General features: G+C 43.2%; 1 protein-coding gene, 1 long non-coding RNA gene and 1 other non-coding gene across 5 annotated transcripts in view; 2 read left to right on the top strand and 1 right to left on the bottom strand.

The window, feature by feature from the left end:
• Positions 1-9,701: 9,701 nt before the first annotated feature.
• TRNAI-AAU (transfer RNA isoleucine (anticodon AAU)) lies at positions 9,702-9,775 on the top strand. Its single transcript has one exon. It is a non-coding gene; the product is annotated as a tRNA-Ile (tRNA).
• A 3,100-nt stretch (positions 9,776-12,875) lies between these two features.
• LOC109389380 (uncharacterized) lies at positions 12,876-14,938 on the bottom strand. Of its 2 annotated transcripts, none has more exons than XR_002125385.1 (3): positions 14,867-14,938; positions 14,081-14,143; positions 12,876-13,390 (listed from the first exon to the last, which is right to left on the bottom strand). It is a non-coding gene; the product is annotated as an uncharacterized LOC109389380 (long non-coding RNA). The 2 variants fall into 2 exon arrangements; XR_002125386.1 differs by having other exon boundaries at positions 12,876-13,163.
• A 100-nt stretch (positions 14,939-15,038) lies between these two features.
• The window catches only part of DDI2 (DDI proteasomal shuttling factor 2), a 39,788-nt gene continuing 27,595 nt past the window's right edge, over positions 15,039-27,231 (top strand). The window contains exons 1-3 of one of the 2 annotated variants that reach the window (XM_019654880.1): positions 15,039-15,389; positions 23,436-23,565; positions 26,253-26,495. In XM_019654880.1, coding sequence (XP_019510425.1) covers positions 15,252-15,389; positions 23,436-23,565; positions 26,253-26,495 — 511 coding nt within the window. In that variant the 5' untranslated portion in view covers positions 15,039-15,251. The remainder of the gene's footprint in view (positions 15,390-23,435; positions 23,566-26,252; positions 26,496-27,231) is intronic. The other variant, XM_019654876.1, reaches the window with a different exon arrangement.

Genomic DNA, 27,231 nt, shown 5'->3' with positions numbered 1-27,231 from the left:
CCCAGGAAGAGCGCAATGATGGTGCCAACTTGGGCCAGTGAAGCAACGTCCTCCACAACTTGACTGAAGAACAAAACAACAGCAACTTATCTGTTCCCCTTCCCCCAATTCCCCAGCACTGTTCCCATCCCAATTCCCCAATAAAAAATAAAAATATTCAATGGTTTTGAATGGTAAGTGTTCTATGCAGATGGGCGTGATATTTTGACTTCCACGTCTAAAAGTCAAGATAGAGAAACAAGGACCAGATTTACTTTCCCACCTAAAACAACCAAAAGAGGGACAAAAAAATATGAAACAATGGGTTTTCAATACAGTGGACATTGGGCCACCAAGGACAGTAATCCCTGAGAAAAGGACAACAAACAAGGTGAGCCCTAGTACTACCTGGTTTACTGCCTTGAGTTTCTAGGCTATGGTGCAGGAAAGGAAACTGAGGCAGAGCTCAGTGCAGTCCCTGAGTTGAGGAGGCAGAACTGGGAGTCCAGGGAGACCAATTCAGCTGTAGTTCATAGGACAGAGTACCAGACAGGAGAGAGTGGTACAGAGAGAGAGGACCCCAGAAACCTGTAGAGGGTCCTCGTCCGGTTTTCAGCAAAGTAATGCTTCACACATGTATATAAGAAAACTACCTGAGGCTGGGGTGAGAATCACCTGAAAGAATTAGAGGGGAAGCTGCTTGATGCACACACTGGGCTGGGAATGGTGCTATTCCCATCGCCAGATTAGAAAAGCTTATTATAATTTATGGAAACCCTGGGAAGAATACTGACAAAGGTCTTGCCTCAGGGAGAATCATCAGCTCTAGAGTTGGCAGTGCTCAGGTCCTGTCTAACAAATCTTATAAGCAAGACCCAAAAGAATCAAACTGTTTCCAATATATTTAACTGCATTCCAAAACAAAGCTCAAGATTTACAAAACTATCCAGCACTGTACAAGGGAAAATTCACAATATCTGGCACTCAAATCAAAAACTACCAGGCATGCAGAGAGACAGGAAAATATGACCCATGATGAGAAGGCAAATCAATCAATCAAAAACTGACCCAGAAAATGACACAAATGTTAGAATTAGAAGCAAAAACATTAAAACTGTTATTATAACTGTGTTCCGTATGTTCAAAATGTTAAGTAGAGTCATGGGAAATATAAAAAAATATATAATTGAACTTTTAGAGACAAAAAGTCTGGGGAGGGATAATTATCTCCTTTATTTTGGATATGACCACTTTATATGTGCAACATAAAGCAGCAAAAATGGTTTTTCTCTCTTTTCTAACAACTATGTCATGCTAGTAATTCAACCAAAATCACTGCTTTCGTCTTTCAGGCATGAACTCAAGACTCCCTTACTTAGTGCATTGAACTTAACTATGGACTATGTATTTCATTTTGTTAGTTCTGATCCATCATTCTAACCTGTCTAGATCTCTTTGAATCTTGGTCCTGTCAGCTCATTTATTAGTGCTATCTCCTGACTCTGTGTCATCTGAACACTTGACACGTTTGTTGTCTTTCACTTCAGCCAAGTTGCCAATAAAAAATGCTGATCAAGGCAGAGCGCTTTAGCACAATCTAGATAGATCTCCTCCAAGTGAAATGGTGCCTGAGTCACCATGCTTTGGGGAACTGCAATTCTGAGATTAAAATCACACCGGATAGAATTAGTGGTAGATTAACTATTGCCCGCCCCCAAAAGATTAGTAAACTTGAAGACATAGCAATAGAAGTTATCTAAAATTGATGAAAGAAAAAAGCGTTTTTTTAAAAAAGACGCATCATCATTGAGCATTGGGACAACTTCAGGTTGTCCTAATATATGTGTACTTGGAGACCTCAAAGGAGAGAGGTGGACAGAGAAGCATTTGAAGAAAGGCTGGTCAAATTTTTTCCAAATTTAATGAAAACAAAAACCCATACATCGAAACAGCTCATTGAACCCCAAGTACAATAAACATTAAGAAAACCACAGTACCATACCTGTGTCAAAGACCCTTCTTGGGACATTCAAATCTCTCATTAATGATAATATAATGAATTTCATTATTTTTTACATACTTGTATATGAAACCCCATCAGTTCTATAAATCATTGTGCTGCATTCCTGGGTATCTAATTTTTCTTATATCATTTAAAATTTCTTCTTTTATAAATACAGCATGAATTGGTTAGTCTTCACAGCTTAGTCTCTGTGTTCAGAACTGCAATTGTGTTCTCATTGAAGAAACTTTTTAAAGAATGAAAGGGTGAGTCAGTGGGAATCAACTCTGGGTCTATGGGTCCTCTGAGTTAATATGTCCTTCAGTGTCAGAAGAAATTTCACTTTCTCTATTTAGTTAGAGCCTCTTCACAATGAAAAGGTTAATTGTTTTAAGCCCATTATTTCAAATATTGTAAATTCTCAGATGATCAAACTAACAAAATAACCCAAATGGATCCTGAATAGAAACTATATGGACTACCTACCTGCTATTTGTCATTTTCATCCTATGACTTTGCCTTCACATGTAACTGAAAGTTCACAGATGGTAAGAAATTGCTGTTTTGGCCTAAAATCAGATCAGGAAAGGAGGCAGCTGTGCCATTAACTAGGGATAGCAATGACCTAGGGCTAGTACTATTTTATGTATGCATCAGGACAACAGTGTCATGTGCACTTGGGAGCTTGTGAGACATACAGAAACTCTCAGGCCCTGCTCCAGACCCAAAGAATCCTTTTTTTTTTTTTTAGTTTCAGGTATGCAAAACAATGTAATAGTTAGACATTTCACCCTTCACAAAGTGATAACCCTCCTCCCCCAATCTATTGCCCCTCTGACATATATATTAATATTACAATTCCATTGACTGTATTCCCTATGCTGTACCCCATATCCTGTGACTCACGGCAGCCCAGCTTCAGCTTCAGGTGTACAGTGCAGTGGTCAAGCACCACGGATTAACATGCATTTTTTTTAAGATTTTTTTTTTAAATTGGGGAATTGGGGGGATGGGGACAGTGCTGGGGAATTGGGGGAAGGGAAACAGACAAGTTGCTGTCGTTTTGTTCTTCAGTCTAGTTGTGGAGGATGTTGCTTCACTGGCCCAAGTTGGCACCATCATTGCGCTCTTCCAGGGTGAGGCAGATCAGTCGCTGGCTTCTGGACAGCTGCTCACGGCAGCTGCTGTCTGCTCACGCTGCCTGCTGGCTACATACGGTAGCCCATGGCAACCCACTGCCACAGGGGCTGCAGCCTATACCGTCGCCTGCGGCAGCCCGGCTCCAGGTTGAGCTGTTGTTCAGCATCTTAGCTGTGGAGGGCAGTGTCACTGGCCCTCATATGTGGGATGCGAACCCAGGCCCTCTGGCGTCCCAAGCCAGCTCTTAACCATCGCGCCACTCTGCCAGCCCTAATATGCATTTTAACAACATCCCCAAGTGGCTGCTATACACATTCAAGCTTGAAAAGCACTGATGTCTGGGATATAATTTCTCTGATCATGTTTCCTTATGCATGCAAAAAAGGGTAGTGAAACCTACCCACCTTATTTCTCAAGCTGATTAGAATGAAATAAGTGAAACCCAATCCAAATATAAGTTAGGTGCACATGAAATATCAAACTTTCTAATAAACAGTGAGCTATATACAAGACTCAGGCACACTGCAAGTATTGGGTTGTCGGAAAAGTCATGACGCATTTTTGCAACGAAAAACAGAAAAAATACATCATGACTTTTCCGACAATCCAGTATTTCTGTATTGAAAATGCTGAACCATAGAAAGACTGCCACTATTATTAGAAATTCCAACGTCAAGGCCTTTAAAAAAAATCAATATATAGAAACTCAAAAAAAATGCATTTGCCTCTTTTCACTTCTGGGAATAGTGTTTTTTGTTGGTTTAAAATTAAAATGTGTTATCCTGTCTACAACTATTCAAGACACAGTCGTTTCAGGAATAGTACAGAGTCCCATTTCCCTTCGATGGCCAAAGCGACAAGCCTAAATCTTGACGTACCCTGGAAAGAAGCTGCAGGAAGCCCCGCCTGGGACTTCTACCAGGCACTAAATTCTTGGCCCCACCAATGTCTCAGTCACACACCTCTGCCCGAACTAAGAACTAGAGTCTGAGCGGGTTCTCTCCAGCTGAGCTGGCCAAGGTAGGAAGCTGGTGAGCGAGCGGGCTTAACCCCACCGCCCTGCTGCACTCCAGTCCCCAAGTCGTAACCGCGGATGCTGGGATGCCCGAGTTCAAGCCTCAAGGTCGCAAGGCGGTGGGGGCTGCCACCAGGGCTTCCGCCACAGCGGAGGCGGCCGCAGCTAAAAGCCCTCGCAGACACTGGAGCGTCCAAGTGTACAGGTCGGGTCTGAAGCTTCCACCACTACCTCCCTCCCTGGAAAAAGCCGAGTAGTTGCAGTCCAGCCTGGGCTGGAGTCGCCTAGCAACCGGGAGCCAGAGCGCGGACGCCTAGCATTGGCCGGCGTGCATCACGTGGGAAGGCGCCACTGCCCACTAGGAAGTTACGTTACAGGCAAGTGAACCGGCGCAGGCGCCTGTCCACACAGCTCTCGGCCGGCGGCCGTGGTGACGGGTACTTAGAACGACTTTCTGGAGTTTCCGCCAGGTCTTTACGGGAAGTCCTGGCCTTGGCTGGCGTGACCAAGATAGATGAAACGGGCAGATGGGACCTTTCGTCATTGGCTATTAGTGAACCGATAAAACGGTGCTAAATGTGTTCGTGAAACTAGTTTCTCGTTCAGGAGCATTTCCTGAGAATAAGACGCGTCACATGCTGAAATCTACCTCCCGGAACAAAAAGTTCTCACCAACCGGTTCAACACCAGCAAATGTTATCAGGATGACATGAAGAGTCGTGACAAATAAGGGTTGGAAATTAGGGATAGTAAGGATATTGAGTCTGGAAGTATATTCAGCGCTGGCTTGAAGAGATACCGTATCTGGGGCAAGAGAAGTTTTTGGGGGGAAGGGGGGTGGAAGGAAAGGGGGAGAGGGGCGTCTTGCTGAAGTAGTTACTGGAAAGGTAGAACTTCCATTGCGAATTTCGAGAACTAATTCAGTTTCTCGTGAGCAAGGGGGCCGAGCTTGGTCATCCCCATGTCAGTTCATGAAATCCAGATCCCAAGCGTGCACACCAGGATGTGTGTGGCCCCCGCCACAGGCCTGTGAGACCCAGCCAAGGAAACGTCGAGTATGAATGGGATTTGAGATAACTGGGATGGCCTAGCTCTTCTTTCTAAAAACTGCCCAGGATGTTGTTGGCGATACCATCCTTTCATTCTAATCGCTGTCCCTCTAGCAAGCAGAGGAGTTTAAAGGACCATGTGTGCTCTGGAATACTGGCATATACCTTGTAGCCGTCCTTGATTCCTTTCTTTCACACCCCATATCCAATGCATCAGCGAGTGCAGTTGGCTCTACCTTCAAAATCTGTTCAGAATCACCACTTCCTACTGCACAGCTACCGCCCTGGTCACAACCCCCATGATTTTCCACCTGGGTTATTGCAATTGCCTTCTAACCAGTCCACTCTTGCCTTCCTCCACAAGTCAGCCAGAGTGATCTGTTAACACACACGTCACATCGTGTCACTTCTCTGCTCAACACCCTCCAGTGGCTTCCTATTTCAGTCAGTAAAAGCCAAGGTCCTTATAATCGCTCATCACATAATCTAGCCTCATGAGCTCCTATCCACTCTCCTCCTCATTCATTGCTCTCCAGAAGTGCTATTCATGCTGTTTCTTGAACAGGGTAAGTATGCTTTTGTATTTAGGTCTTGGCTCTTGCTGTTACCTGTGCTGAGTATTCTCCCCTGATGTCCACATGACTTACTCCTTCACTTCTCATATCATCTGTTCAGATGTCACCTTACAAGACAGAGTGTCCCTGACCACCCTGTGTAAAGTAGCCACCACTGCATGCCCCTTTCCCCACCACTCCCTAGCGGCTGCTTGCTTCGCCCCGCTTCTATAGGGCTTATTAACACCGGACACATTTTATATGTTCTTGGTCTACCACGCTCTACTAGAATGTGAGCGCCATGCGGATAGGAACTTTGTCTTGTTCCCTCCTGCACCATAGTACCTAGAGCATTATCTGGCATGCAATAGCTGTTATTGATTTTTTTTTTTTAAGAAATGGTCTATGCTCAGCATGGTTCTATTGCCAGTTATGTGAGTGGACCAAAGTTGTTCCAAGTGGCTAAAAGACTTTGAACATGTAATATTGTAATGATTTCGACATTGGCAGTAACCACTCTCAAAATGCTTTGTAGCCACTTTGTGTCTTAAATGCTGGCTCTATACTCTCAGTCATGACGGAGATTCCTCCACGCTGTGATGTGATGTTCCAAGAAGACACTCAAGTTTTGCATGAAAAACCAGGAGTTTCTTAAAGAGAATGAATAGAAAGGAGCAATTTAACTACCAAGGAGGGTATTGAATAGGTATATATCAAGGATAGATCAGTAAAGCCTTTCTCAGATGTTAACAGAGTAGGTGAAGTAGGCTTGTGTCAACCCAGAAGGTTCTTGGGGAAATCTGCCTTCCCCACCAAATTTCCTTACGCCTAGAAATCTGCAGCTGACGATTAATCCTTTATTCTCTATTAAAATGCAGTACTCTAAGGGAGATAATATTGAGTTTCAGCAGTCACTAGTAATTTAGTGTGAAATAGTCCAGATCCTTTCTTGAGAACAGGTTTTGAAAAGGCAAGGGAGGAAAGGAGGAGCACAGGAGAACTAAGGAACAGGTGGAGAGAAAGTTCCAGAGCCAAGGAAGGAGCATAACGTTGAGCTTGCCAAGGACAAACTTTGGCCTATTTTGTAGTTTTGCCCAGGGCTGACTCTGGTAATGAAAGTACAGCAGGTTCTCAAATAACATTGTTTCGTTATAACACTGATGAGGAAAAAAAAAAAAAAAAGATTGATTCCCAGCTGGGGTTTACTGTCTGTAGAGTTTGCACATTCCTCCCCATGTCTGCATAGATTTTCTCTGGATTCTCCAGTTTCCTCCCACATTCCAAAGGTGAGGTGAAGTGGTGCGTCTGAATTGTCCCAATCTGAGTGAGTGTGGCTGTGTGTGTGAGTGCACCCTGCCATGGGAGGGCGTCCTATCCAGGGTGGGTTCCCGCCTGGCACCCTTGAACTGCTGGTTGCAGGCTCCAGCCACCCGCAACCCTGAACTGGAATACGAGGGTTGGAAAATAATTATCTTACTTGTTTTTATGAATCTTTCTTATATGTACGTATAGCTCACATTTATTTCAGTGTTTAATACTAGAAGTGTTTGGAGTCTTTAGATGTTTTTGTGACCAGAAACGGGAACTCTTAACCCTTATTTGTATCAATAAGTCTGTGGTTACATTGGTTTCATTATATTAATACCTCGTTCCGCTTCAAGTCATTTTCCAAGAACCTGTCGATGATGTTAAGTGAGGACTCACTGTACATAATGATCTCTAGCTCCAAATTTCTCAGTAGGCAAATTATGGCGCCTATAGTTATAGCTATAATTATCTGAACATTTTGATAACCCAATGGGTGCAAAGTACATTGGAAATGAAGAGGAAGCGTTGACCTAGAATATGGTGGGACTGAAACGCTATCAGATTTTAGGAACGATAAGGAGGAGGCATTGCATTATACATATGCACACGATCCTGGCTGGCCCCAGAAACAGGAAACCAGATGAAAAGAGTTTTTGTGTTAAGGTAAAATGAGTAAAATGGGGCACTATTTTGCTATCAGTTGACATGCCAGAAACAATAAGGCGAGATAGGCTTCCTTGAGCAATCAGGAATGGATGATGGAAAATTTTGAAGATTATATACATGCTTAAAAAAAAAAAAGAAAGAAAAAAAGCAACAGGTCACAAATATCCAACAAACACCTTCAGTGTTTGAGGGATTAAATTCTTATTGTAGGATTCTCTATGACCAACCAGGGTAGATGTCTTTACTGATTTGTTTTTTTCTGGTAGGACAGAATTAGGCAATAACCTGGAGGGAGACAGAAGCTTTGCTAGTGGTGACCATATGGTGATGAAACCCAAGGTTTTGGAGCCCAGCAAGGTGTCTCCACACATAATATGTAGGCAGGGCATTTGTGCTCTAGTTAAAGGTTGGAAGTAGATGTTTTCACCCTTAATGTTTCTTCCAGCTTAGCGAATCTGCCACTCACTAGCTGTATGAACTTGGGCAAATTGATTAAAATCCCCACACTTCAGTTTCCTTATCCATGAAATGGTAATGAACTAAGAGTTCCCATCTCTGAGGTCTTTTAGTAGGATGAAAGGAGGTCGGACATGTAGCAGTGGAAAATAGTGGTTAAGACTGTGGGCTCGAGGGCCGGCCGAGTGGCGCGATGGTTAAGAACTGGCTTGGGACACCAGAGGGCCCCGGTTCGGATCCCACATATGAGGGCCAGTTGACACTGCCCTCTACAGCTAAGATGCTTAACAATCAACCTGGAGCTGGGCTGCCGTGAGTCCCTGGCGACGGCGTAGGCTGCAGTCCCTGTGGCAGTGGATTGCCATGGGCTACCGTGTGTAGCCAGCAGCCAGCGTGAGCGGCCAGCAACCGCAGTGAGCGGCCGTCCAGAAGCCGGCGACTGATCTGCCTCACTCGGGAAGAGCGCAATGACGGTGCCAACTTGGGCCAGTGAAGCAACGTCTTCCACAACTAGACTGAAGAACAAAAGGACAGCAACTTGTTTGTTCCCCTTTCCCCAATTCCCCAGCACTGTTCCCATCCCCCCAATTCCCCAATAAAAAAAATCTAAAAAAAAAGACTGTGGGCTCGAGTCAGATTGCCGGGTTTGAATCCTGGAGCTGCCATTTATTACTTGTGTCTTTGGTCAAGTGACTGACCCCTTTCTATGCCTCAGTTTCTTCATCTGTAAAATGGAGATAATACCTCGGGATTCTTGTGAGGATTAAATGATTCTACACACAAAATGCTTAGAAGAGTATCTGGCACAAAGTGAGCACCCCGTAAACGTTAGCAATCTTGGGCAAGATTTTTGACAACACATGGGACCCCCTTCTGCCTGGTAACCCTGCTTGCCTAGGCCTTCTCTCAAGGTCCACCCCGCCCATTCCGATTTAGGATTAAGTACTGGAAATGTCTCAAGCCATTTATGGTTGCAAGTCAGAGAGGTGCAAAGTCTGTCTCACGGAGTGATGAGAGAGAAGTGGGAGTCCCGGCTGTGAGCCAGATCCCCAGAGGCAACTGAGCAGAGTCCAAAAGGTGTGAGGCCCGAGGGTGAAGGAGATCACTGATGACAAGCTGTGGGAACCTTCTTCTCTAGAAGTGGTTCTCTCAAGAGAGGCAGGAGGGTAGGGAATGAGGAGTTCAGGGAGATTAGACCAGTGAGCAGAGCTGTTGGCAGAGGGCCCTGCCTCACAGCTTGGTGGATCCAGGTAGGAGCGTGTAGTAGAAGATCCTGCCGTTCCTAGAACTCGGGGTCTGAATCCTGATGCAACAGAGAGACAGAATGCATCTTGGTTAGTAGGATATATTGAGTATTTTGTTTCTTGAGTTTCCTTTCTCTTAACTCATGAGTCATTCCTCCTGCAAGTCCAGTCCATTAGCAAGTCCTGTTGACTCTTCCGGATCTCTCTCTAATCCACCTGCTTCTCTCAGTCTCAACTGCTGCCTCTCTAGTCCACCATTTCTCTCATCAAGACTCCTGTTGCAGGGGTGGCCAGTTAGCTCAGTTGGTTAGAGCGTGGTGCTAATAACACCAAGGTTGCCGGTTTGATCCCTGCATGAGCCACTGTGAGCTGCGCCCTCCTTAAAAGAGTTAACTATGCCATTGTAGCATGAAAGCAATGTGTAACCAATGACCATGGCTGTTCCCCAATAAAATTTTTTTTAAAAAGATTCCTGTTGCAGCCCCCTAAACATTTCCCCATTACTCTTTTTGCCCCCAGTAAAACGCATTCTCCATTTAGCAGCCAGTGTGAACTTTAAAAAAATTTACTAGCTTTATTGAGATATAAATCACATATACAAATCGCCCATTTAAAATGTTTAACTCAGTGGTTTTTAGTATATTCACATGGTTGTAAAACCATTACCACAATCAATTTTAGGATATTTTCACCACCCCAAAAAGAAACTACTCATTAGCAGTAGCTCCTCATATACCCCCATTCCTTAATCCCCCACCAGCCTGAAGCAACTACTAATATATTTTCTGTCCCAATGGATTTGCCTTTTCTGGATACTTCAAATAATTGGACTCATATAATATGTGTCTTTCGTGACTGGTTTCCTTCACTTAACATAATGTTTTCAAGCTTCATCTATGTTGCAGCATGTACCAATACTTCTTTTTTATTGCCAAATAATTTTCTATTGTATGGATAATACCACATTTATTTATTAATTCATCAGGTGAGGGATGCTTGGTTGTTTCCTCTGACTGGTTATTGTGAATAATGCTGCTCTGAACATTTGATACATGCTTTGTGTGGATGCATATTTTCATTTGTCTTGGATGTATGCTTATGTGTGGGGTTTCTAGATCATATGATGATTATATGCCTAACTATTTGAGGAACTGCCAAACTGTCTTCCAAAGTGACTGCACCATTTTAAATCCCCAACAGGAGTGTATGAGGATTCCAGTTTCCCCACATCCTCACCACCTCTGGCTATTTATGTCTTTTTTATTATAGTCAACCTAGTGATTGTAAAATCATAGCTCATCGTGGTTTTGATTTGCATTTCTCTCATGGCTAATGATGTTGGGCATCCTTTCATGTTGGCCATTTGTATAACTTCTTTAGAAGAAAGAAGAAATTCTCTCATAAGAGAAATGTCTTTTAGAATCCTTTGCCCATTTAAAAAATTGGGTTACTTGTCTTTTTATTATTGAGCTGTAAGAGTTTTTTTATATATTTTAGATACAAGTCCCTTATCAGATGTATGATTTGTAAATATTATCTCCTATTCTGTGGGTTTTCTTTTCATTTTCTTGATGGTGTCCTTCGGGCCACAGAAGTTTCTAGTGTTGATAAAGTCCAAAACATCTATTTTAAAAATTTTTTTCATGTACTTTTAGAGTCTTATCTAAGAAGGCTTTGCCTAATCTAAGGTTACAAAGATTTACTTCTGCATTTTCATCTAAGAGTTTTATAGTTCTGGCTCTTACACTTAAGTCTATGATCCATTTTGAGTTAGTTCCATATATGGTGTGAGGTAGGGTCCAAATTCATTCTTTTGCATGTGGAGACCCAGTTTTCCCAACACCATTTGTTGAAGGGACTATTATTCCCCCATTACATTGTCTTAGCACCCTTGCTGAAAATTAATTGACTATAAATGTGAGGGCTTATTTCTGGACAGCATGAACTTTTAAAAACATAAATCTGATGATATAATTTTCCTACTTAAAATCATCATAACGGCTTCCCTTTGCACTTGTGATGAGTCAAATGCCTCATCCTGGCCTACAAGGAAGCCACTGCATGATCTCATTTACCACTTTTTCCTCTCTCCCGCTCACTCCAGCCCCACTAGCCTCCTTTCTTCTAACAAGATGCCAAGCTCTTCTCACCTGCGGGCCTTTGTATTTCCTATTTTGCCTGAAAACTCATCCTCTAGGTGCTTCAGATGGGTGCTTTCTAATTCCTCAGGTCTCAGCTCAAATATCACCTCCTCAGAGAAGTAAGTCTTCACTGAAACATCCTACCTAAGGTATGTTCCTCCACTCCCATCCTTCAGTTGCTCTCTCTGACATCACTCTATTCAGCGGTTCTCAACCTGTGGGTCGTGACCCCTTTGGGGGTCGAACGACCCTTTCACAGGGGTCACCTAAAACCATCAGAAAACAAAAAGATATTTACATTACGATTCATAACAGTAGCAAAATTACAGTTATAGAGTAGCAACGAAATAATTTTATGGTTGAGGGTCACCACACCATGAGGAACTGTATGTATTAAGGGGTCGCGGCATTAGGAAGGTTGAGAACTGCTGCTCTATGTATTCCGTCTAAAGTAGTTACCAAATCCTGTACTTATTTTGTTTATGTATGTTTGTGTTATTGTCTGTCACTTCTACTAGAATATGCACTCCATGAGGCAGGGGCCTTATCTGTCTGGTTAGGCTTCAAGTCCCTCTGTCTAAAATGATATCTTGCCCATAGTAGGTGCCTACAATATATGTTGAATGAGTGTGTGAATAACATAAACTTTCTTCTAATACTTAATGGAGTGTATGCAAGTCGGGGAGCTCAGAACTCAGTGGTGTGTGTACCCTGGGTTAGCAGGTGTGGGTTTATATCAGTAAGGACTCTCTGGGTTACAAATTTTGGAAACCATAATTCAAAATGGTTCAAGGAAAAACGTATCTACTCAAATGCCCATCAAGCACAGAATGGAGGAATTGTGGTATATTCATAAAACAAAATATAAAACAATAAGAAGGTACAAGCTACAATTACATGCAATGATATGGACAAAACCTCCTTAATATTGAGTGAAAGCAGGCAGACACAAGGCTACATGCTGCCTGAGTCTGTTTACATAGAAAAACAAGCAAAACTAATCTATGCTGTTAAAAATCCGAATAGTGGTTCTATTTGCAAGGGGCGGGGGAGGGAGAGTTAGTGATTGAAAGGGAGTATCAAGGAGGCTTCTGAGGTACTTGTCAAGCTCTGTTTCATGAACTGGGTGCTGGTCACACAGGTGTGTTTAGTTTGTGAAAACTCACTATACGCTTACAATAGATGCACTTTTTGTATATTATACTGCAATAAAAAGTTCTGTTTTTTTAAGAAACTTATTCACTGTACCAGTTATTGTTGCTTTGTAAAAAACCACCCCCAACTTAGTCATGTAAAATAATCATTTTATTGTGCTCATAGATTCTGTGGGTCAGGAATTCAAAAAGAGTACAGAGGAGACAGCTCCATGAGGTCTGGGGCCTCAGCTGGAAAGCCTCAAAGGCTGGAGATGACGCAACAGCTGGGGTCGAAATCAACTGGAATTCTCTTCATTCACGTGTTTGGTGGGTTTTCCTGGTAACTGGCTTTGGTTTCAGCTGGGCTGTGGTCTGGAATAGCTATACATGTTCTCTCCATGTGGTCTCACTACTACTTAGGGTAGTTTGGGCTTCCTCACAGCATGGCTGCTGAGTTCCAAAAGCAAATGTTCCTAGAGAACCAGGCAGAGGTTATATTGCCTTTTAGGACCTAGCCTCAGAAGACACACAATGACATGCCAGATCAGTCTGCCATGATTCAAATGGAGGGACATACACCCCATCTCTTAATGGGAGGAATATCATGATCACATCGTAAGAAGAAAATATAAGATGGGAGATACTGTCATCGCCATCTTTGGAAAATAAAACGTGTTACACCTGGGTACCTGAGCACTACCTAGGAAGAAAATGTAACACAGAAAAATTAATCAACTCATGCCAATTTCAACTGAATCCCTGATACCACCTGGCAATCCTACATCATTTTTCTATTGAACTTGCTTCAATTTGGCAATGGTTATTTCAAAACTTCTCTGCCTTAGTAGGAACTATGCATGTCTCACCTAACACCCATTCCCAACCTCCTTTTCCCCCCGTTCATGTCCTTTAAAGAGGGTGAAAAAAGCTAAACACTCATTTTCCTAGCCTTTCTTGCATCTCTGTGACAGTTCTGGCCAATGAGATGTAAGCAGAAATGTACTGGGGAACTTCTGGGCAAGCTCTTGCCCTAAACAAGAAAATGATGTATGGAGTAGAGGCAGTCAGCCATACTGTGACCCTCAGGGAAAGGCCAAAAGATTTGCAGAAATATTGGCTCTGACATGGTTGAGTCACTGAACCAATGCAGCTGTCTACCTCGGGGCTTCCTATCCTGGGAGAAAAATGAACCCTTACTTCAGCCACTGTGAGTCAGGCATTCTTTCGCTGATACAACCACACTTCTCCACCACCCCCCCACCCCCCTCACCCCGCTCCTCCACCTTCTTCTCTCTCTAGTCTCTTCAGATGGCCTTCCCTCCTCCTTTACAGAGAAAAGTCTTCAGCTGGTCACTCTCTCACTTTCTTGCCACCAAGCCTCCCTGCTTACCTGCTTCCATAGCCATCTTGTTTCCTCCTTCCCTTCCACTATAATAGGAGATGGGTCTCTAGTCTGTGGATGGAGGAGGGAGGGTGGTATATGGAGAGATACCAGTTTTGCATCCATTTTATCTTCCTCTTTGTTTTGGCTTTCTGACTCATCCTCATGTTCTGGGCCTCTATCTAGCACTCATCAGCTATGTGGCCTTACATAGGCCATTAGAGTAGCAAATATTTTATCCAGTGAATTCTAAGCCCAATAAAGGCACTGCACTAGGTGCCGGGGCTAGGAAAGAGCCCAAGTAGAGAGAAAACAATTTACAAGGCAGGGCAACGGAGCGTTTGGAGGAACTGAAAGTCACAACGTGGCTGGGAGGGCAGAGCACGTAGGAAGGGCTCGGAGGCAGGGCTGGAGGGGGAAGACCGCCGAGTGAACTGGGCTCCTATAGACCAGGCAGGGTAATGAATTTGGTTTTCGCTCTAAATCATCGGGTCAGGAAGTGAATCTCTCTGTGCCTGTCTCTACTTCGGAAAATATGTTTTAGAACTACGCGCTTAGTTCTCAGTCGGCTGTACTAGCTTCAGTTTCTTAAGGGCAAAGACTGGTATATTTATGCATCTCTGTATCCACATGGTGGCGCTTAATAAATGCCTTCTGGGTGAATAAGTGAGATTGTGGACCCCCCCCCACACACACACACACACAGACTAGTACATCAATTAATGCATCTTCCTCTCCATTCCTCTCCTTGCTCCCCGTCTCTCGCCCTCCCTCCTCCTCCCCTCCCGCACCCACCTCTCCGAAACTCTTCTGGCTTCCCGCCTCCCTCCGCGGCCCCGCCCCTCAGCTGCGTCGCGAAAGCAGGGCGGTTAAGGCGGGCTTTACGGCAGCCGCGTTGCGGCGGGGCGGGGTGCCGGGCGGCTGGCGCGCTTGGCGGCAGGGGTGGGAGGCAGGCCGGCAGGCAGGCAGGCGGAATCGCAGGCGGGTGCGGCGGCTGTGCTCGCTCGTGAGGGAGGGAGGGAGGGAGTGAGTCACTCCGCGTGTGTGAGGGAGGGAAGGAGCGAGCCGGCGAGCGAGCAGCCGGCGCCGTCCGCCTGCAGCCCCAGCCAGGCCCCGCCGCCAGCCGCATCCCCGCGCCGAAGCCGGGCCGAGCCGAGCCGAGCTGGGTCGGGCCCGGGCCATGCTGCTCACCGTGTACTGTGTGCGGAGGGACCTCTCCGAGGTGACCTTTTCCCTCCAGGTCGACGCCGACTTCGAGCTGCACAACTTCCGCGCGCTGTGCGAACTCGAATCCGGCATCCCCGCAGCCGAGAGCCAGGTATGCCGGGCAGCGAGCGGGGCCCCTTTCCGGAGCTCGCCCTCCCGTCTCGGGGCCTCACGCCTTCCCTTTGCTACTGAGGAAGAATTGGGGAGTGGAGGGAGCAGGATGGCCATTCCTAGCTCGCCCCCGCATCCGGGAGGGAGCTGCACTCGGTAGCTGCCCCCACACACGCCGAGCTTGGGGTGGGGTGCCGGCGGAGAGCGCGGAGACCCTGACGGGAGAAGCTGCTGGAGGGGCTCGTGGACTGTTGTTGGGCGGTCCGCCCCACCTTCTGGCTCTTGGGCCCCTTCTTCCCTAATGTCCCCATTTTGGAGTGTCTTCGTGGACCTGAGAAGAAGCCCTAGGTTTGCAAGGGTTCATACATCGTGCTTCTCCAACCAGAAATACCAGTTCGGATCGCTGGTAGATAGATGTTCATCTGCTTTTTTGGAGAGGGTTTTCCAGTTTAAGGAAACATACTTTACCTTTAAATGTACAGATTTGCACTCTGAGTGAGGGAAAAAGTTTGAGACTGGCACTGCCTTGTTTTGAGGTCTTCGGATATGCTCTTTTCCCTTTCCCCACCACATTGGTTTCTGGTTAAATTATTTAAAGAAAAAAAAAAAGTTATCAGTGCGACTCAAACTGTTTCTCTGGTGTCTTCCCCGGTAGTAGGCCCAAATCCCTCTCTCAGATCACAGTTCAGAGTTTGGGTCAGTTCAAAGCTCCATGCTTTATGAGGATATTTGCTTTAAAATGGCCTGGTATCTTCCCAGTGTGATTTTTCCTACCCTGCTGGATAGAAGTTAAGCTGCTCTTACATTTTAAATAAGCAAAGTAATTTATTCTCAAAATACTTTGGGGCTGCCCCCTAACAGAATAAGTGACCGTAACACTGTAGCCTTCATACTGTAACAGTTAAATCCTGGCGTGATAAGCGGACCTTGGAGGACACACTGTAAATATTAAGAAAATTATAGAAGTCCTTCCAAGGCCCCAGAATGTAAATCTTGATTTCCTACTGCAGTTATGAAATAGTTCCAAAAACTGTTGCCCAACTACTGCTTGCTCTGCCCTGTGTTATGGTAAACAAATGGGTCAGTATTTTTCTTCAGAAGTGAGTATGATTCCTTTCCACTGTGTGAACTTTAGAACTTTGGCATAAAGCTGAATAGCAGGAAAGCATTTCAGGACACAGAGTGTCACTCAAGTACACAGTCTAGCAAAAGCTACAAAGAAATTGGTGAAAGGAATTTTTTTTTTTTTGCAACTTCTATAAAAAACTAACCCACAAACACTCAGGAAACAGTTCCTGGCAATGAATCCCTCAAGTGGAGAGCTAGAAAAGGAGTTTAAGCAGGGAGGGGAAATCAACTCTTAAGTTTTTGAAGGTGGCTTTTTCCATTGTTCTCTTCTCTCTGGCTATTGTATTATCCTGGTTATAATCACCAACTGGTAGGAGAAATAAAAAATTAAAACGTAAATGGATTTTGTTGTTATTAGGACTTGTGAAAAGACAGAGATTGAGATTGTCTCTATTCCTTCACTTTTTGAGATGGCCGTCACAAAAAATTTAAATAAAGAGGATGTCAGACTGAAAACTAATTAATTGTATGATGAAAGCAGGCACTGTCCTTTGGCAGCTCAGAGTGTTAAGTAAGAGTACCCAATTTGAACAACTAGGGTAACTCCAATTTCTTATTCCTTAGGTCAACATTTTGGCATTCATGTCCATCCCAAGTCAAATTAGCATATGGAAACCTGGGCTCCAACTAGCCTTAAGCCTGTATTACATAGCTGTAAACAGCTCCTGTTTTTCAAGTTTGTTCTGTTGGCTCCATTGTAACCTAACACAGTATCTATTTTAAGATGTCTGGTGGTCGGTTGTCTTTCAGTTGCGGCACAGATCAGGCAGGAACAGGATCCACCCTAGACACTTGAGTCACTTCCTTTCACAAAATCATAATAGTAAACATCATTATAGTTTTTCCCCACAAATATCTCGTCTTCACTCCCTTGAGGTCCACCCCACCTTCACCTCCCAGGGTTCTCCTGTGTTACTCATCTTCCCTGCCTCCCTTTCATAGTTCTCCTGGTCTCTCTATCTCACTCCTCTTATTTACCTTCTCCACTCTCATCCTTCACCTCCATTTCTAAAGGGAATATTTTTTTAAATGTTCCTGGCTATTCTTTCCTATCACTGTGTGTCCAGACCACTAGTTTCCAAACTTTTTCAGTGATGTATTCCTCTGAGTAAAATGTTTTGGAACATGCATCTTTGTGATGTATATAAAATATAGACACAAAGTAATATGTATTATATATATGTGCATGTATATTACATGTGTATAAAAACTAAACATCAAGTACAGTATATACATGAAGTGATACCTTATGGACATTACAAACAGGCACAGACTAGAATTCAAGGAAGGATAAAAAAATGGAAATTCCAATATTTTCTGTTTTCTTTCTACATCCTTAAAGAGTTATCTTGCATCGAGGATCACTGGTTTATTATAGAATTCAGTCTTTCACATCATCAGTTGTGGAGAAGCATACACTTGGAAAAGGTGTTACTTTTTAACAGCTCTGGTCTGATTATAGTAGTTATAATGCGATAACAAATTTAGAATTGAAACCATCTCTACTTGTACATGTGATTTAAGCTGGGCGTGTTCCATCTCCTAATACAAGTGTGGGCTTGGAAGCCAGTCATGACTGTTTGATGCTTTGATGCAGACTTGGCGGGGCAAACTTCAAACAATTATCAGAACTTAGCCTCACTTTAATGTCCTTATACTTTTGAAACATTGTTATAATTTACCCCTGTAGGTGGCATGTGGTAAAAAAATGGGTGCAGCATATGTACGAACTCTCAAATGAAAGACATATTTAAATACCCAATAATAGCAGTAACTGTATGATCCTGGAAATGCAGCTCTGCACACAGCATGGCTTGTGGTTTGTAAGACTATTTTAAACCAGTGGAAACTGAAATTTTCTTCTGTAGCTATCTTCTATTGTAGGAAACATAGAAAACAAATTTTCTGTTTATTTTCACAGGTGATTTTCATGTATTCTTTTCTGACAAATACTATGTATCCATTATAGAAAACTTGTAATATAAAGAAAAGGGTCAAGAAGAACAGTTACTTACCTCCTCATAACCTAGATGTATTTTTAATGTATTTTTTTCCTAATCTTTTTTCCCTTTATATAGTTCTAATGTATCTTTTAAACATGATGATCTGAACTTATTTTCTATTTCTTTAGTCAACACCACATTGTCAGCATTTTTCCATACGTTATAAATTCTTCAAATTTCTAATTTTAATGGCCACATGATACACCATCATGTAGATGTACTGTGGTTTATTTAACAATTTCCCTATTGCTGGGTATTTGAATTGGGGAAAATTGGAAGCAGTTATGAGTAACATTTCCATGGATCTCTGTATACTTAAGACTTTGTCTTTATTTCTGATCATTTTCTCAGGATAAATTCTTAGGAATTGCCAAGTCTTTTGAAAGGCTTTTCGTAACCGTTGCCAAATTATCTTCCAGAAGGACTGTAAAAGTCAAGCTGACTATTACATGGGATAGAGTAGGGGTTGGCAGACTTCGGCTCACGAGCCACATGCAGCGGCTCTTTGGGTACGTTCCGTCTTAAAGGTTTGCCGACCCCTGGAAGAGCCAATCCTGTCCCTCACAACAATTTAAAAATTATTTGAGAGCCATAAATATATCTTTACATAGTCACTATTATGTGAATAATATCTTTTAAAAATTTTATAGATGAAACTGTGATAGTTTTATTTTCATTTTCAATTTTACTTCAGAGCCACATGTACGTACCCAAAGAGCCGCATGTGGCTCGTGAGCCGCCCGTTGTTGACCCCTGGCAGCTCTTGCATCTCAAAAGTTTGCCGACTCCTGGGATAGAATATGTAGATCACTTGGCTTGCAGCAGGCTTTTGGTTAATGGTAGATAATATTATGAAGCCATTAAGATATGAGTCCAAGGGTTTCATGGTCATTTTACGGTCCTTAGTGCTAGAAATAATGTTTTCTGTTGACTGAAGGCGCCCATTCAGAGACCGGAAAGCATTGGGCATCATGCTTAAAGGTCTTGGAGTTGTATTAATTAATTGTTAAATATTGATTAAGATTAGAATTCAATCTCTAAGGGGCCTCCTCTGGATTGAGACCTAGCAGTTGTGCCACTTTTGCAGATTAAGACCTGTAGCTGTTTAAATTTTCCTGTTGTATGTTTCTATAACTGTCAAAATTTGAATTTTAAGCTTTGTAACAAACCTTTGAGTTGGGTATTATGAATGGTGGAAAGCATCACCAATGCCATTACTGAAACTCATTTTGTTTTGACTGGTAGAAATTTGAAACCATTGGTCTCATAGATACTAATATTAAGTTGGAAAATTGTTCAGATTTATGCTGGGACTTAAGCTGTAAAATTTTGGGTTGCTGGAAAAGTCATGATGCATTTTTGCAATGAAAAACAGAAAAAATACATCATGACTTTTCCGACAGCCCAAAAAAGTCTTTCTTAGACTTTTTTTTTTTTTAAGATTTTTTTGAGGAATTGGGGGAGAGCAACAGTGTTGGGGAATTGGGCAAGGGAACCAGCCAAGTTGTTGTCCTTCAATCTTCGTTGTGGAGAGCGCCAGTAGCCATCTGGCTTCCCGTTGGCAGCTTGTGGCCTCTAAGCTCAAAGTGCCGTGTTTAATCTTAGTTGCGGGTGGGCGTAGCCACCATCCCATGCGGGAATCGAACCAGCAGCCTTCTTAAGAGTGCACGCTCTATCCACTGAGCCATCCGGGCTGCAGCTCAGCTCAAGGTGCCGTAGTTCAGTCTTAGTTGCGGGCAGGCGTAGCCCACCATCAAACAGGCAGTCTAGTTAGGAGCACGTGGTCTTACCAGCTGAGCCATCCTGCCACCTGTTGGCAGCTCAGCGGCAGCTCAGCTCAGGCGCAGCATCACTGGCCCATGTGGGAATTGATCCGGTGACCCTGTTGCTCAGAGCTTGCACTCTTAAGCCAACTCTTAACCAACTGAGCCACTCGGCCAGCCCTTTCTTATACTCCTAAGGCTATTTTAACAACAACAAAAAAATCAGTTCTTAGTGGCAATAATAATTTCATTTAGGCTGTTGTTTATTTCATTTGTGTCTTTGGATTAAAATGGTAAACACCTGCTGCTTTGTCATTGTGAAGAATGTTTGCTCCTCACCCACATTCTCCAGTCTAGTATTTTTAGGAAGTTGGGGCAGATAGCAGTAAGTACTCCATGTTTCATACACAAGTTTGACATTAGTGATTACCTGGATCTTCTATTTGTATTGTTAGATCAAGCTGCCCTCCTTTAAAAACCAACTACATTGTCTTCTGAGGAAAGACTGCTAGCTGAGCTGTGCAGTGGTGCATGGCATCTGTGAAATAGGAGTCTAAAGCGTGAGGGGTTGAACGTGTTCCTTTCTTCGTGTTCAGGGTAGGGGATACATTGAGCAGTGGACAGTGTTTTGATCCCCCTGGTGAGTATAGGCTTGTAGTAGTGATGGATGGCTTATAGCTCTTGTTGAGGTCGCCCAGCTCATTCACCAGGCCACGCTGGACTTGTGTTTGGGAAAGTCGTATGTGGCACTAGGGAAGAGGGAGCCTGAAAGTCAGGCAGGCGTGGCGCCAGTCCCAGCGTTCTTAGCGCTGTGTAGCCTCACTCGATGTCTGTTTTCCTCTCCATAAAATCGGACAAATAATGCCTCAAATGAGAGGATGTGAGGATTAAGTGGGAGACGAGAGCCCTCGTATGGTGCTGGCTCTTCGTAGAAGCTCACTCAGTGGTAGCGTTCTACTATTTTTTTGGTTGTTGAATTTTTGTAAGAATTTATTTGAGCCCGACTGGGGACATATGCTGGGAGCAAGATCTCAAATGCTCCCCGCTGTCTGCTATTTTAATAAGGCTTCCCACTTAGCATTCCCAGCTTGAGGAGAATTCAGTGATCTTGTGGATGGGGCATTCTGATTCTCCTGGGGTTGAAGTCTTGTTGTAGGTAAATAAGTGTTCCCTTATAAGCACAGTTAGAGTATGACGACTGATTGTGTATCTGTAAGTATACTGATAGTTGAATTTCTGACCCTGGAAAATGAAGGAATAGGCAGGCCTTGGACTGCTGGTGCTTCATTATGGTGGCTTCACAAGGCTGATGCCACCTTGTGAGAGCTGTCTGCATGGCATTGGTCTTGGCATGCCCCTTCTATCTGCAACCCTCAACCTGTGACACTTGTCACTTGAAAATTTTGGTGGTTTTTCCAAGGAGTCCCACAAGTTATAAAATGACTCTCGGGTTGTATTGCAAACATTCTGTTGTACTTTTACTGTGAGATATATACTTATACTATAACATAAGGGAGTGTAAGTGTGTTGATAGAGTTACAGTTGAAATCTGTTGTAACGTGTTTTAACTTTGCAGGTGAGGGGAAGAACCAACAATACTTTTTCTAGTCATATAGAACTTGTAGAATTGGACCTACAAACTCTGCAAATAATTGTTTGCTCATCCCCAGAAGTTTTTGATTTTTGGAAGGAACTTCCAAATTCAGTTTCCTGTTAGTTCTGTTCCTCATTTCAGACCAGATATGAAAGTTCATTTTTTTCCAGTTTGAATCCTGTCTTTTTCAGGTTCTGTGTCAGGCAGCCTTAACTCTGAGAGCTACGAGGACACGTGAGGAAACATTGTCAAATGGTAGTGCAGCAGAGAGACCTGGAAGGGACAGCTGTGATGGTGATCTAGCCCCCAGCTGCTTGCTTGACAAATGGGAAATGTGAAGCCTGGACCAGCTGAGGGACGGGGCCCCTGTCAGAGCCAGGGCACAACTCAAGTTCCTCAGTCCGGATGTGGCCTGGTGCAAAGCGAGTCGTTAGGAAGAACACCTTTCAAAGCCTGAGTTCATTCCGCATGCCCCTCTGGAGTATATAGTGATGCAGGGCGCATTTTATGTTCCTTCGTGGTAAAATTACAGTGTGCCCTTATATTCTTCTTCTTGCCACATTGTTTCACCTGTGTTTATGCTCTCAGGCTCTTAGGCTCTCTTCAGTGTTTGCTCCTTTTTTCATGTGTGTTTAATTGTTCTTTTTTGAATGTCTTCCACTCATAAACATGAGTGATAAAACTTTGCGTGGTAAAAAAGAAGGAAGAATGCAGGAAGGGTGGGGTTTGGGAACCTTTTCAACTTGCCAGTGTGCAAGATGATGTTAAAAAGGGACACACTGGGATGTAACCTTTGGTGTGGTGACTAAAGATAACAACACTGTATCACATATTTGAAAGTTACTAAGCTGGTAAAACGTTCTCATCACAAGAAAAATAAATTTGTGACTGAGGTGATGGATGTTAAGTAGACTTCTTGTGCTCATCATTTTGCAATATATACAAATACCAAACCATTGTGTTGTATACCTGAAACTAATAGTGTTTATATGTCAGTTCTGTCTCACTAAAACTGGGGGTGAGGGTGGGGGAGAGGACACATTATTTAATAGTATTAGTTAGCATACCCAGAGTAAGTCATTCGCATTCCCCTCCCTGCTCAAAATTAAATCTAAAATTACACCCACTACTTCCATAGATTCATTTGTCCTTTAATTCAGCAAATATTTGGGCATTTTTTATCTAATAGGCCCTGTTCACTATATAAAATGTGAGGTGAGGGTGATTAGAGAAGGTCTCTGAAGAGGTAATGTTTGATCAGAGACCTAAAAATTACTGAGGATAGGACATTCCTCAGAGAGAGAGGGGAGCACATGAAACAGCCTTGAAAGGGAAGTCATTATTTGAGAAACAGCAATCATGGTATGAGATCAGGTCAGAGAGAGAGCCAGAGGCCAAGTTATTTGGGTCTAGAGGTGATGGAGAGCTTATTCTAGGTGTGATGGGAAATGGTTGGAGGGTGTTGCGCAGGAAGCGACATTATCTGATGAAAAGAGAAACTAGTCTGTTTTATGTGTTACTTCTCAGTGCTTTGTTCTGTTAAATCTTTCTGGTTGTAGATTGTCTATGCTGAAAGACCTCTCACCGACAACCACAGATCACTGGCTTCTTACGGCTTGAAAGATGGAGATGTTGTGATTTTACGACAGAAGGAGAATGCGGACCCTCGACCTCCGGTGCATTTTCCAAGTAAGACGTCTCAGAATGACACAAGCCTCAGAAGATAGCAAACCGTAGTGGTTCCGTTTTAGGTCAGCTTTGGATTCAGATTGCCAGGGTACAGATCCTGACTTTGCCCCTTGCTTGCTGTGTAACCTTCCACACGTTAACTTCTGTAAATCAGTTTCCTCATCAGTAAGATAGGTGCTATAATTAACCCAGCCCCTGGAGTTGATGTGAGAATAAAGCATGTAAAACCTTCGGCACATAAATGTGAATGTTAGATTCTGTTGTTACCAATGAAAATTTTATCCTTGGGAAGGACGTGAGAACCTACATGTGCCTGGTCCCTGACTGTCTTTTGCTACTTGGTGTCTGGGCTCAGTGGCAAGCCTTTGGGGAGTATTTTACAGTCAGCCAGGCACTTGTCCCCACTTTTCACGTGCTCTCTTAACCCAGATGTAAGGGAAGAGATTCCTCTTTACAATTTATTGTCATTAACAGATGAAACTCCAATTTCCAAATAATGTCTTCCAAGTTACCTAGCTAATAAGTGAAGGGTTAGGAATGAAAACTTGGTGCTTTTTCCATTACACTGAGCTTTATGAACATTAAGCAGCTGGATCACCAACTTTGGGTTCTTTCTCACCAGCTTTGCTAATCATGTAAAAAGAAACTGTTCTTTTCCTTAGATGCTCCATCCAGAGTAGGTGTTTATAATGTGGGATCTTACGCATTTAGGAGGCATCTGTGTTCCTGAAATAAGAAACAGTTGTGGGGGCCTGTGTACATTTGATGGGGACAGGGCCCAGAACTTTCTTAAGATACTCAAAGGGGTTTATGACCTACAAAAGCTTGTAAGGCTCTGATGTGGGACTACTTGATGAAGTGTAGTAGTGTTTTTCCATTCCCTGCCCGTAGCCTGATAGGTTTCTTTAAACAGTGTTTTGTCTCTAGGTCACTTGGTTTTAAAAGTTACAGTAACAGCTGATAGGTGTCCAGTTGATGACAGACTCTAGCTTAGAACACAGTCTTTCATTCAGCCTGAAACTGGGGCTATAAGAGATCAACAAGCACCGTTCCTCCCAGATTTGGGTTACGTTACTCCCTTGGGGCTACAGCTAAACTTCAGAAAGAGTAGTGGTTCAAATATGCCAGTCAATAAAAACCAAATCTTCCTTTGATCAATTTGGTGAGAACGTTAGTTCCGGAGATGTACTGGGTTTTTTTTCTGTACTGTCCCATGGAGACAAGAGAGTCAGTAGGTGAGAGAGAGAGGATGGATCTGGCCTGTAAGGTAAACAGGCTTTTCAGAATTATTCTGAAGCAAACAGACTCTCAAGATAAGTATAACAGGGTGAGGATAAAATTTTTCAACCCACAACGAAGGCCTGCCCATTATGTGTTATGCCAGTTGGGATCATGCCATTCACTCCACCTTTTCATTGGTTGGAGGCTCAGGCACATATGTGCCCACACACTCAGACTAGCTGCCAGCTGAGGTCCGTTTGAAGAAAGGGACTAGTTGAGCCCATGCTAGGAGGCAAAAACCTTATGCCCGAGTTGAAGCATCCCCTTTTATATGCGGTCCAAACAGCTTAGCCTAGACTTGGGACAAGTGTGACCATTAAATAACACTTTGGGATTGAAGAAATGTAGATTCTCTGAGTCCTAGCCCTCATGCTCTACTTTTCTAGTTTTTTTTTTCTTTTTCCTTTTAAAAAAATAAAACTTTTAAATAACAGCTTTATTGAGATCATTCACATACCATAGACTTCACTCATTTGAAGGATACAGTTCAGTGATTTTTAGTATATTTAGAGATGTGCGCCCATCAGAACAATCAATTTTAGCACCTTAAAAAGAAACCCTGTACCCATTAGCGGTCATTCCCCATCTACCCTTAAGCCGCCTAGCCCTGGGCAACCAACACTTCACTTTCTGTCTCTGTATTTTCCTGTTCTGGACATTTCATATACATGGACTCATACAATATTTGGGCCCATTGTGTAAGGCTCTTGTTCATTTTACATTCATTTTTATTAAGGTCAGCTCAACCTGAAGTATAGAACCAGGAATTGTAGCCTCTAAATCTGTTATATCTTTCGGTGTCCTCAGCACCGAGAACCTATGCAAGTTTCTTTTCTTCTCTCCTGTAAAATGATTACACCTGTTAGCTCCCCTGGGGTATAAGAGGCAGCAGTGATGCACAGATGAAGGTGTAAATTCAAAGAGCTAACGTGTGTCACACAAACTTGGAGAACTTACCATCTAACATTTATGCTGTTCACTTGATATGTATAGTATTCTTGATTCAAAGGTATCAGGGCTCTTCGAAGCATGTGTCAAAGCAGACCAGGATTTTTTTTAAGAACCACATCCAAATTTGTGCAGTTACGTTTATGGAGACTAGCTTTATTTTTTTTAAAACAAAAATAAAACTTATTCTAGGATATTTTATAAACCAAAAATTTGGGGTTACTACCTTTGTGTGTGCCCCCACCACTTTTCTTTTCTTTCCTACCTGTTGACTCCGAGACTGCAATCTTTATATTCAAAGTCAGCATGAAGAGCAAGGGAGGGGCATGAGAACGCCTGCGAGTACCGCTTACTGCTTGCTGTCACATGCCGCGCATGAGCAAATGTTCTGCTGTTTCCTTCAGATGCTTGTTTTCATGGAGTCATTTGAAGTAAACTGAATCGATTTTCCCCAACAGACTTACCCCGAATAGACTTCCGTAGTATAGCTGTGCCTGGCACGTCAGGCTCCCGGCAGCCGCAGCCGCAGCCCCCGGGAGCACAGCAGCCCCACTCATCTCCCGGAGACATAGCTTCATCCCCTCAGGGTCTGGACAATCCGGCCTTGCTCCGAGACATGTTGCTGGCCAACCCCCATGAGCTGTCCTTGCTGAAGGAACGCAATCCGCCCCTGGCAGACGCTCTGCTCAGCGGAGATCTTGGTAAGCTTATCAGTTTGGAAGGCCATCGGGCTGACCCGGGGTGAAGTGCTTGTGTCACAGCCAATGTAGAGAAACTCAGGCAACTAGTGTGTTCAACCCACTGTGTCACATGACTTATTGAACATATGCGTTGGTCTAGGAGAGGTAAATTAGTGCTGATGTCAAAGGCTGGTTTAATTAATTGGTAACAACAACAGAATGTTAGGGCTACAGAGAGTTCAGAAATCCAGCTAGACCAGCCCCTCCCATTTACCTGTTTTTCCCTAATTATTTTAGCAGCATATACCCAGGTACTGATATTTTGACCTGTTTAATTAGATCCTTAATTAAAGAAAGCACCTTTCCTTTTAGTTCCAGGAAACAGGGTCAGCGCCATCAGCCTGTGTGGCAAAATGGAACCCCCTTATTCTCATCTTCCCCAAGTTTAATGATAGCAGGGTTGTTACCAACTGTTTATTGGAAGCTATATTTGAGCCATTCTTTTATTTAACAGGACATTTATTTTTAGTCATCTTTATGAATAAAGTTTTTTCTGTAAATTTCGTAAATTTTACTCCTGGGTTTAAAATTTATGATTAAGTTTTAAAACATATCAGACACTTAATAACTCATTCCTCCATAACCATTTTTTAAATTGAGGTAATAGTTACCTACAGAGAAATACACAGATTTTAAGTATACAATTCATTGAGTTTTGGCAAACTCATGCAGCCACCACCCCAATCAAGGTATAGAA

This window comes from Hipposideros armiger, unplaced genomic scaffold (assembly GCF_001890085.2).
Source record: "Hipposideros armiger isolate ML-2016 unplaced genomic scaffold, ASM189008v1 scaffold_232, whole genome shotgun sequence".
NCBI classification, from domain to species: domain Eukaryota; kingdom Metazoa; phylum Chordata; class Mammalia; order Chiroptera; family Hipposideridae; genus Hipposideros; species Hipposideros armiger.
Note: the sequence above shows the minus strand (reverse complement) of the source record. Positions and strands in the feature narration are given on the sequence as shown.